General features: G+C 50.7%; 1 protein-coding gene across 1 annotated transcript; it reads left to right on the plus strand.

The window, feature by feature from the left end:
• The first annotated feature begins 2,385 nt into the window (after positions 1 to 2,385).
• Positions 2,386 to 10,092, plus strand: LOC144731818 (uncharacterized). Its single transcript, XM_078613083.1, has 3 exons — positions 2,386 to 2,755; positions 5,130 to 5,306; positions 9,719 to 10,092. The coding sequence occupies exons 1-3, from the start codon at positions 2,474 to 2,476 to the stop codon at positions 9,914 to 9,916; spliced, it is 657 nt and encodes a 218-aa protein (XP_078469209.1). The 5' UTR covers positions 2,386 to 2,473; the 3' UTR covers positions 9,917 to 10,092.
• Positions 10,093 to 11,634: the final 1,542 nt, after the last annotated feature.

Consider the following 11,634-nt stretch of genomic DNA (forward strand, 5'->3'; position numbering starts at 1 on the left):
TAACGTTGGTTGAGTTCAGTTCTCTCTTTGTTTCATCAATCACACACGCGCGATAAGAGGCAAATGGCTCTGCAGTTCTTCAAGTTTGTTGTATCACTCTTTCTCACGATTGAGGCATCATTCGGGCATTGATGTACGTATTTCATTTCCGTGTAAAGATCTCGTGAACACATCTTCTAATCATTTACACTATGAGACATCTCCTTTACCAGTGGCAAAATATAGTAGTAGGTTGTTACCCTTTCAACTGGTACAGAAACTGACACCTTTATACAAGGGATCATGTTTGCAATAACCGCAACACAAGCAGTCAAAATGCAAACAAAAAGAAACAACTCTGATAATGATAATGATATGCATTGTCCTCCATTGGTGTTGGACCAGATGACGCCAAAAGGCGTACAACTCAAAAACAGCGCACTATCAGAGTATTGAGAGCTCGGGGTAAGCATTTACACGATAAGACCTCCTTTACCAGTGGCAAAATATAGTTGTACGCCTTTTGGCGTCATCTGGTCCAACACCAATGGAGACTAGGCTCTAAAAAAAGCTGTCTAGGGTGTGGACCAATCAACTTAAAGGACAATGCATATCATTATCATAATCAGAGTTGTTTCTTTTTGTTTGCATTTTGACTGCTTGTGTTGCGGTTATTGCAAAAATGATCCCTTGTATAAAGGTGTCAGTTTTTGTACCAGTTGAAAGGGTAACAACCTATTACTACATCTCGTAATGTTGTTTGAGCAGTTGGTAGCGCTCCTCTGGTAATGTCCAGTTATACCACCTGGTTCAGCAGCATTCCCTTGTTTCGTGCTTTGAAGCGCAGAGTTGACTTTTTAAAGTGTGACATCTGGAATGTTTTCCTTACATTGTATCTGAGAGAAAGTATGTTCCTGGGCTACGTGCAGTATTTTGCTTTGTGCAATATTTTTTTATACAAATATCTGCATATAATTCCTCCAATCATTTTGAGATTTTATGTATATCATGAGCTATGCTTCTGTCTTTCGAAGAGCTATCGTTCTGAATGGCCAATTCAGCAATTAAAGTTTGGCTGTACACTATGGGAACCTCATTTGCCAGTAAAAATATGATAATTGGTTATTTACCCTTCTAGATAGAAGGGTAAAGAACCAATTATCAAATTTTGGCTGCTTTAATGTTCCTTATACGTTTTTGACCATCTTCAATTACCTATAAATTGTGTTCTATTTATTTTCTCGTTGTTTTCCTCATCGTTTTCGGGCATAAGAATGAGAATATGAATCAGAAAACATAACTCAAATGATCGAAGACATCCGAACAAGCAATGGGGGCATGAAATTAGAAACAAGGAAGTTGCTGATCAGCAGTTCAGAAATGGTAGTTCTTTGCGAGACAGACGGGGGCATAGATTATCACGAAAATAGAATCTTAAATTTAATGGAGTAATTTTAAGAAGGTACCATGACCTCGTAATGTTATTGGGTCGTATATAATCGTAAATTCCATCTCACAAAGCCTTGAGACCAAGGGACCGCGGTCTGGATTAACTAAAAACTTTACAACGCCACTAAGAACTTTATACAGCCCTGGTTTAGAGCCATACTTTGGAGGTGGCTACACAATTAAACTACAGGCCTCACCACCTCGCCATTGCCTCCTTCCTTCTGCCAAAATTCCAGCTGTTGCATATCCCACATCTGACCTCCAAAGACAACTCTTTCTGCCTGTAGGGTTGAAATTAGCATTGTAGAGCCTGGAAAATATATCAATTTTATTGGAGCTGATTATACAGATGCTACTGCTGATGCTGGATTATTACAGCAGAAACCATCATCAGGCATAGTCTTTGAACTGCTGAATGAACGCCTCCCCAATCAGCCACCATCTCCCTTGTACCAGCGATGTCATAATTCACAGAGTACCTGCACATGAGCTGATTTCACCGCACCCATATTTTATGTGCTATGTCCTCTGGGGCATACGTGTAACTAAAACCATTTTATTTTATTTATGATGCTTGGTATTCGTGCGATTGACAGAGCGTGACGCACACGCGACACTAAACGTGAGAATGTACTGAATAATCACTAACCGAATACACGGGGAAACCGCCAAACATAAGGGTCCGGCTCCAACTCTTTCCTCTGTTGGCTCCACCACCAGCTGCACCAGCAGCAAACGCATCAGCAATATCAGCATCAGCAGTAGCATCCGTATAATCAGCATCAAATCCACAGCAAAAAATATTATCAGCAGCAGCAATACAGTCATCAGCATTGGCTGGACCCCACCTCATCCTCCTCCTGTTCATTCTCTAACACCACATCCAATATATTTTACTACCTCCTCCACAACCGCCAATACATTCTCTCACCTCCACCTCCTCTATGACCGTCTTCGCCCCTTCCTCATACATCACCACCAGCTCCTCCATCATCAAGAGCAGCAAGACCTCACCACCACCTCGGTTGCCACGAACCACGGCGTGATGGCCACGACCACCACCACCACCACCACCTCACTGCCCTCGCAGCTCAGCGTGTGGGGCCGTGCGTTCACACATCCAACTCTGGTGCCGCTCGTGATGGCGCTGGGAGCGGTGCTACCGACGGTGGCGGCGCAGCTGCTGTTCACAAGCGTCACGGAATGTCCCTGCATATACAGCGTCGTGTTCACCACGGTGGCGCTCACGGGGCCCACGCTGCCGTTCTCGTTCTGGTCCTCGGCTCTGCTGCGCCGCCTATGCCGGACCCAGAACAGGGACGAGAAGGTGACGAGACTGGGTGGCTGTGTGGAGGTGCTTTAGACGAGGGGCTAGGGCTGTGTGGAGGTGCTTTAGACGAGGGGCTAGGGCTGGGTGGAGGTGCTTTAGACGAGGGGCTAGGGCTGTGTGGAGGTGCTGTAGTCAAGGACTAGGGCTGTGTGGAGGTGCTTTAGACGAGGGGCTAGGGCTGTGTGGAGGTGCTGTAGTCAGGGACTAGGGCTGGGTGGAGGTGCTTTAGACGAGGGGCTAGGGCTGTGTGGAGGTGCTGTAGTCAAGGACTAGGGCTGGGTGGAGGTGCTGTAGACAGGGACTAGGGCTGGGTGGAGGTGCTGTGGTCAAGGGTCTAGGGCTGGGTGGAGGTGCTGTGGGCAAGGGTCTAGGGCTGGGTGGAGGTGCTGTAGTCAAGGACTAGGGCTGTGTGGAGGTGCTTTAGACGAGGGGCTAGGGCTGGGTGGAGGTACTGTAGTCAAGGACTAGGGCTGGGTGGAGGTGTTGTAGTCAAGGACTAGGGCTGGGTGTAGGTGCTGTAGTCAGGGACTAGGGCTGGGTGGAGGTGCTGTAGTCAAGGACTAGGGCTGGGTGGAGGTGTTGTAGTCAGGGACTAGGGCTGGGTGGAGGTGCTGTAGACGAGGGGCTAGGGCTGTGTGGAGGTGCTGTAGTCAGGGACTAGGGCTGGGTGGAGGTGCTGTAGACAGGGACTAGGGCTGGGTGGAGGTGCTGTAGACAGGGACTAGGGCTGGGTGGAGGTGCTGTAGTCAAGGACTAGGGCTGGGTGGAGGTGTTGTAGTCAAGGACTAGGGCTGGGTGGAGGTGTTGTAGTCAAGGACTAGGGCTGGGTGGAGGTGCTGTAGACAGGGACTAGGGCTGGGTGGAGGTGCTGTAGTCAGGGACTAGGGCTGGGTGGAGGTGCTGTAGTCAAGGACTAGGGCTGGGTGGAGGTGCTGTAGTCAAGGACTAGGGCTGGGTGGAGGTGTTGTAGTCAAGGACTAGGGCTGGGTGGAGGTGTTGTAGTCAAGGACTAGGGCTGGGTGGAGGTGCTGTAGTCAAGGACTAGGGCTGGGTGGAGGTGTTGTAGTCAGGGACTAGGGCTGGGTGGAGGTGTTGTGGTCAAGGACTAGGGCTGGGTGGAGGTGCTGTAGACAGGGGCTGGGTGGAGGTGCTGTGGTCAAGGACTAGGGCTGGGTGGAGGTGCTGTAGTCAGGGACTAGGGCTGGGTGGAGGTGCTGTAGACAGGGGCTGGGTGGAGGTGCTGTGGTCAAGGACTAGGGCTGGGTGGAGGTGTTGTAGTCAAGGACTAGGGCTGGGTGGAGGTGCTGTAGTCAAGGACTAGGGCTGGGTGGAGGTGCTGTAGTCAATGACTAGGGCTGTGTGGAGGTGCTGTAGTCAGGGACTAGGGCTGGGTGGAGGTGCTGTAGTCAATGACTAGGGCTGTGTGGAGGTGCTGTAGTCAGGGACTAGGGCTGGGTGGAGGTGCTGTAGTCAAGGACTAGGGCTGGGTGGAGGTGTTGTAGTCAAGGACTAGGGCTGGGTGGAGGTGCTGTAGTCAGGGACTAGGGCTGGGTGGAGGTGCTGTGGTCAAGGACTAGGGCTGGGTGGAGGTGCTGTAGTCAGGGACTAGGGCTGGGTGGAGGTGCTGTAGTCAAGGACTAGGGCTGGGTGGAGGTGCTGTAGTCAGGGACTAGGGCTGGGTGGAGGTGCTGTAGTCAGGGACTAGGGCTGGGTGGAGGTGCTGTAGTCAAGGACTAGGGCTGGGTGGAGGTGCTGTAGTCAGGGACTAGGGCTGGGTGGAGGTGCTGTAGTCAAGGACTAGGGCTGGGTGGAGGTGCTGTAGTCAGGGACTAGGGCTGGGTGGAGGTGCTGTAGTCAGGGACTAGGGCTGGGTGGAGGTGCTGTGGTCAAGGACTAGGGCTGGGTGGAGGTGCTGTAGTCAGGGACTAGGGCTGGGTGGAGGTGCTGTAGTCAGGGACTAGGGCTGGGTGGAGGTGCTGTAGTCAGGGACTAGGGCTGGGTGGAGGTGCTGTAGTCAGGGACTAGGGCTGGGTGGAGGTGCTGTAGTCAGGGACTAGGGCTGGGTGGAGGTGCTGTAGTCAGGGACTAGGGCTGGGTGGAGGTGCTGTAGTCAGGGACTAGGGCTGGGTGGAGGTGCTGTAGTCAGGGACTAGGGCTGGGTGGAGGTGCTGTAGTCAGGGACTAGGGCTGGGTGGAGGTGCTGTAGTCAGGGACTAGGGCTGGGTGGAGGTGCTGTAGTCAGGGACTAGGGCTGGGTGGAGGTGCTGTAGTCAGGGACTAGGGCTGGGTGGAGGTGCTGTAGTCGAGGACTAGGGCTGGGTGGAGGTGCTGTTGTCAAGGGGACGCTAATTGGGTGACTGTTGTGCTGAAGGTGGCGAGTATGAGGGGGGTCTCCCTCTTGACGGCCGCCAGCCTCACGTGGACCGTGACGGCGCTGTTCAACCAGGAGATCCTGTGCTGCATGATGACTTCTGGCGGCATTAGCAATGAACGTTGCATGACGACGCCCGATCCCGTGATCATAGAGTACTGCACATCCGTCTCCACGGTGAGTTCCCTCTCCCAGTTTTTGCTCGATAAGCTTCAAGATCGATGATCCAGCACTGACACATTCGATCCATTCATTCGCTTGCGCAACGTTGGTCGGTAGCCTCCTCGTCACTCTTCCGTTGCTAGTATCATGCTTACTGTTCCCGTGATCACGTAAATATAAATGCGTCGTTAAACCCGGTACCACCTGACACAGCCAATTAGTTACGGTTTGTCACGTAAACAAAACATGTCAATTTGTTACGAGTGTAGTGACTTGTAGCGTGTGGGCCGACACACACATACGCGTGACGTCACTACGCGGGGGAGCGTCACGACCACGCGGGTCCACACAACAACAACCGCCATTCGCCACTAAGTGGCGGTGACGTCACCACGACGCTTGTGCCAGGCCATGTGCACCTTGAGGCCACGTGAAGTGTCGAACGCCCGCTGGCAGGAGGTCACGGGGCAGACCCAGGTGCCACGGGTCGACTGAGTGAGATGACTGGCTAATGCACCACCTGTGCCCTCTACTGTGCCAACTTGCTGTGTTTTAGCCACCCAGGGCTCCGCTCGTTGTTGTGAGCGTCGCTCCTCCGCCCTCTGTTGTTGTTGGAGGGCGACTGCCTCCAACTGCCCAGTAGCGTCCTTCACGAGCTTCCTCCACTGAGGCTGATCTTGACACCGCTGGTACCAGTCATCGGCAAGTCCACTCAGCTCCACGTCCTCCTGTACCACATCACTCCATCTCTTCTCTAGCCCGTGCCGCGCCCGTTAAGCCCCCTCTATCCGGCCGAACAAAGCTGTTTAGGCATGCGGTGGCTGGGCATACGGGCTACATGACCCAGCCAAACGCAGCCTTGCCCGCCAGAGGAGCTCACCGATGAGACTTTGCCCAGATTTTTTAAGGATTTGTGAGCTCACATAATCCAACCTGGTTAAACCCAGGATGGATCGTAGGCAGGCCAGCCTAAATGTTTCTAACCGGCGAAGATGCTACATTAGGGGGGTCCACGTTTCGCAAGCGTAGAGAAGGGAGGGAATGACCGCGGCCGAGAAGACCACATACACACACACACATGACGTCATCACGTCGAATGACGTTATGGCCGGTTCGGGGGGTCTGGAGGCTGTGGGTCAGTACCGCGGGGATTGTGTGAGGCCCTGTCACTCTGGATGAACCCGGCTGGACACGTGACCGGATCAAGGTGCTGGCCGGGGGGCCCGGGGGCACCTTCGGGGCCACATGGACAGAGGAAGAGCCTTCTCGAGAGTTCTCGAAGGTGGGCGTGCCCGGGGTGTGGCCCGGACACGCCGAGGCGCATATAAGCGGCCTCCGCACCGGGTTCGGGGCTGCTTGAGTCCGGGATGAAGATGCCTCTTGGCCACGCTATCCGAATCAGTGTCAGTGTTAGCGAGTGACAGTGTGTGTTAGCGACGATAGGTCGGTGGTCACCACTCTATGTTAAGAGTTACCCGTTGTCAGTTTAACACGTAGGCTTTCGCGACCAATTCTGGCGAATTGCCCGATGATGCTGGATGCAATTACCAGCGAAACGTCGTACTCAAATTGTAAATGTTGTGGCTTCAACACACCGGTGGGCTAAAGCAGTGAACTATTTGTCTTTTGTCAACGTGACACATTTTTACTGATTGGCCGTGTCGGGTGGTGGAGGGTTACGACACATTTATAAATAACGCGATCTAAACCCAAAAACGTTGATTATGAGTTACCCGTTGTGTTAACAATAAATAATGTTGCCTCCCATGTTCAGTGTGTGCGCCACTATCGAACCATTACACTAGTACAGCACACCGGTGTGTTGAAGAGTAAATGCACAACATTTACAATTTGAGTCCTACGTTTCGCCAGTAATTACAACTAGCATCATCAGGTCACAGCCAAGCCTGACCTTCATTACATCTTTACTCTATTGACCTGGTCAAGGCCTTTGATACCATTTATAGGCCAGGGCTCTGGGTTATTTTTCGTGCTTTTGAGGTCGCCGACCCTCTGCTCACAATCATTCAGGACCTTCATCATGGTAGGCAGGTCAGGGTAAAGCTGCATAGCCTGGAGTCGGTGTCATTTCCTGTTCACCTTATGGCGCCATATGGATGTCCTCTGGCCCCTACACAATTGAACATTTTGACCACTTAGTTCGAGAAGCTTTCCATTGGTGTGTAGTAAGAATTTCTATCTGGTACAATATAATGAGAGGCTAATATTGAATGCTGATATCATAAATCCTGCTCACTCTAAGGAGTTGGAGTCTCTGTTGCTGAACCTGTAGCGTGCCACTTAGAGTTGGGGCCTTGCCTTCAGCCCTACCACAACAAATCATCTGTCTGGGAATATTGTGCCATCAAACACTGCTTGCCTGTAAATCCCCATGAATAAAGGGGCAGTTATGGAGATAGTGGGGGCGTTCCCATACCGGGACTGTGTACGTGTAATGACAGTAAAGTCAGCCTGCAGTGCGAATGGACTAGTGGCCACCAGAGGTAATGACAGGGGAGTCAGCTTGCAGTACGAATGGACTGGTGGCTACGGGAATGATCGAGAATAGGAGCGTGGCCAGGTGACATAAGAGGACGGTAGAGTCTGCTGGTACAGTGAGCGTCTAGAACCAGCGAGAAGGTTCGGGAATGAGGGTGTGGCCTCGGACCGTGTATTACGGGAGATGCGCGGGAGACTCGGGGCTGTTGCAGTGGGGTCTCTGCCTGTTCGAGTGTGAGCACGTGGTGCCTTAATAAAATAACCATCTCAAGACAAGTGCGTCCAAGTCGTCATTACATACGTATGACCATCTCCTGTTTGGTAGCAGAGGTTTCACTTCGAATCGGTCGAGCTGCATCATGCGGCGTGGAAGCTACCTATTCTATCGTTTAATTTGAAGATTAGCCACAGTCATGCGATCCCCTCTCTATACTTGTGAACCATGGACCCCTTTAAACGAACATCATTGTTAGCTTTAAACAGTCAGGCTTGTCTGCCTATGATCCAACCTAGATTTAAGCGGACTGAATTGTGTCAGCAGCTCACATAACCTTGAAACATCTGGACAGAGTAAATTGCTTCATCAAGGTGAGGCTGCATTGGCTGGGTCATGGAGCCCAGCCATCGCATGCTCAAGCAGCTTCTGTTTGGTGGGATAGAGGGGAGTGAACGGGCACAGCGACATCGCTGGATGACATCGCTGGATGACATCACTGGATGACATCGCTGTATGTCGCTGTATGCGTGGCCAACCTGGCCACGACACGCCACACATTGCTCTGTCATCACGGACAACACCGAAGGCGGATACAGAACTGGCCTTAGCGGAGTTCGATGAGCACGGACTGCCAGCCACCAGTGGCACCCTGCGCTGGGTGTAATGCCAGCCCTGGAGGATAGGGTGCAAGGGGGGTGCCGGCTTCGGGAACAGGGTTCCACGGGGCCACGGAACTCTGGTTGACCCCGGACGACACGTGACTGGGGGCGTCTACCCGAGGACCCCCAAAAGGAGGGCTGGGGGGACCACGTGTCCAGTAGGGACTCTTCTCGATAGTTCGGGAAGGGGGTCGTGGCCAGGGGCGGAGCGAGCCCCGCCACGGGGGATAAAAGCGAGTCTGCCAGTGGGATCTGCTGCTATTGTTGTCTTCATGAAGAAGCCTACATTCTACGCCGGAAGAGGAGTCTCCAACCCATGGACTTGGACCCGAGTTGGGGTCCGGTCCGTTGTAGCTAGCGCAGAGTGTTAGAGTAGCTAGCCTGGTGGACCACCAACATAGGTTATCTGGTAAAGGGGCAGTTACCCCTTTGTGTTAGTAGTGTGGTGTAAAGTTAATATAAGGGTTACCTCCAATAGAAAGCCTGAGTCTCCATCTGTACCCACTACACATGCTATAAAATAGATTGTCTGATGTGGTATCGCAGCATGTGGAGCTGCTTGGGCTTGCTGATGATTGGGACCAATTGTGCCAAGATTGGCCTCGAAGTATTTGGTGCGGTGTGGAAATATCACGACTGGGGAGACAAAGGCGGCCAGGCGTAGTGCTGACCACCCACACCCTCGTGTACCGTGCTGACCTTCATAGATGCACACCACCAGCACTTACCCCAACAGTTTGTTAAGGCTAGACGGTAGATCGTTATCTTTGTAGATATGGTGAGCAGTAGTGCAGCAGTTAGCGCTGCACTATGAACCCGGTGACTAGTTCGAATATCAGAACCGGTCCTGGTCCTCCCCTAGGTCGACTCAACCTAAAATGAGTATCTGTTCCGGTGTGTAAACACCGCCACTTGAGAGACAAAAGGCAGTCGGATGTGGTGCTGGCCACCCTCGTGCGCCGTGCTGACCTTCATCGGTGTTTACTAACAAATGTTCCCCAGCAGCCTGTGTGGACTTCACCAGGGATATTTTTGTGTCTGTGCGGCTACAGATCTCTGGAGCAGTAATCATGGTGATTTCCATAATTATCGTTTACGTCCTCCTCCTGGCCTCTGGCTGCTTCAAGGACAAGAACGTCCAGGACCAGGATGGGACCTCTAACATGATTGCCTACAACATGACGTCAATGCCCGGGCCTACAGAAAGGCCCCACCACACACCCAATCTTCCTTCCAACGAACACTTTTGAAGGCCCTGCACAACAGCAGAATGTGGGCCAAACGCAGCCCACGAGATCGTTATTTCGTAGAATCACTCAGGAGTCAATTCACTAAGTCAGTTCTCCCAACGTTGTGATTATACTTAGCATTTTAATTGTGTTTAGTGATTTGTTGTACTTGCAATGCGAATACATATTTAACATTTTATTGGTTCTTTCGGTAAAGTCACATAGATAGAAAATAAAAATAAAATAAAAAATAATAAAATAAAAATTACATTTTAAATAAAAATACATTTAAAAGAATAAAAGCAAAAAACCCACGACGTTTCCATCGCAACACAAGCAGTCTTCATCAGGCGGAGAGAAAAGAGGGGGAAAGCCTCCAAACGCAACTGCTTATAAGGGTTTCCAAAGTGAGTGGGCGGGCAACGAGAGCTGGGAGGAGTAAGGGGTGCACGGCGCAAACAGCATGGGTGGGGCAGCCAGTCAGCCAGTGGCAGAGGTGGGACAAAGTCATTGTTATGCAAGTCCAAGTCGAGTCGCAAGTCATCAAATTCATGACTCGAGTCTGACTCGAGTCCAAGTCACATGACTCGAGTCCACATCTCATAGGTGGGACAAAGTCATTGTTATGCAAGTCCAAGTCGAGTCGCAAGTCATCAAATTCATGACTCGAGTCTGACTCGAGTCCAAGTCACATGACTCGAGTCCACACCTCTGGCCAGTGGTAATGTAGGAGTAGACAATGGGGGTGTTGGGAGGAGGGATGTGTGACGTAGGTCAACCAGTGCTAATGTAGGAGTAGGCCTCGGCAAGGTAAGGTAAAAGTTAAAAGGTAAAAACAACGAGCCTACCTTTACCCTACCTTTAACCTTACCACAATACAATCGCTCTACCCTACCTTTTACCCTTTAGCAGGTAAAATAAAAGGTGAAAGGTAAAAAGCAACGAGCCTACCTTCACCCTACCTTTTACCCTTACCCCATAAAAATTACCCGATTACAGGGTAATTACACATGAACAAGGTTTATAACGGTAAATGCTAGGTAGAGCGCTTTAATCATAGAATACTCTCGATGATTCCAATTCTACACGCTTGTTGTTATTGTTGTCATTGTTGTTGTCATTGTTGTCGTTGTTGTTGTTGTCGTTGTTGTATCCTCAAATCTTGTAACTCAATTTTTACCCACTTCCTAATGTGGTATCGACTGCAAACTTGGTATACTTATGTCATACTGATGACAATACTATATTCTATCATAAAAATATATATTTTTAAACATGTTTTACGTGTTATGTTTCGGCTTGGGTCTAATTGTTCACGCTCAACCGACGTTGGCTATAATTGGCCACGGCCCCTTACGTTGTGGCAAGTTTCGGGCCACTTCCTGGAGTCGTGGAGTTCTGCCATTACTTGTACATTTAATAAAAGCGTGTTTTTAAAAAAAGTTTTTTGTTTATTATTACTTATTAAATGGAGGCCACGGACTGCGCCACGGAGCTTTTAGCGGTAAACAAGGTACCGTATTTAGCGGGTAATACTTCGCGCTTCCTTTACCCTACCGGGTAATTCTTTCGAGCTACCTTTACCCTACCCTTTACCTTACCCCTTGGCATGTCGACACCTTTACCCTTTACCTTGACCATTTTCCCCGGTAAAAAGAGTAAATTACCTTACCTTGCCGAGGCCTATGTAGGAGTAGACAATGTGTAGTTAGAATATCCATTCGCCTTGAAAGCCTGGT

Source organism: Lampetra planeri, chromosome 40 (genome assembly GCF_965212315.1).
Source record: "Lampetra planeri chromosome 40, kcLamPlan1.2.h2, whole genome shotgun sequence".
In the NCBI taxonomy this organism is placed as follows: Eukaryota; Metazoa; Chordata; class Hyperoartia; order Petromyzontiformes; family Petromyzontidae; genus Lampetra; species Lampetra planeri.

Excerpts from the sequence above, each read along its gene's own strand:
- LOC144731818 (XM_078613083.1), top strand. The coding sequence starts at position 2,474 with ATGGCCACGACCACCACCACCACCACCACCTCACTGCCCTCGCAGCTC. Across the intron at positions 2,756-5,129 it reads CCCAGAACAGGGACGAGAAG|GTGGCGAGTATGAGGGGGGT; the intron begins GTGACGAGACTG and ends GTTGTGCTGAAG. Across the intron at positions 5,307-9,718 it reads ACTGCACATCCGTCTCCACG|ATCTCTGGAGCAGTAATCAT; the intron begins GTGAGTTCCCTC and ends GTGCGGCTACAG.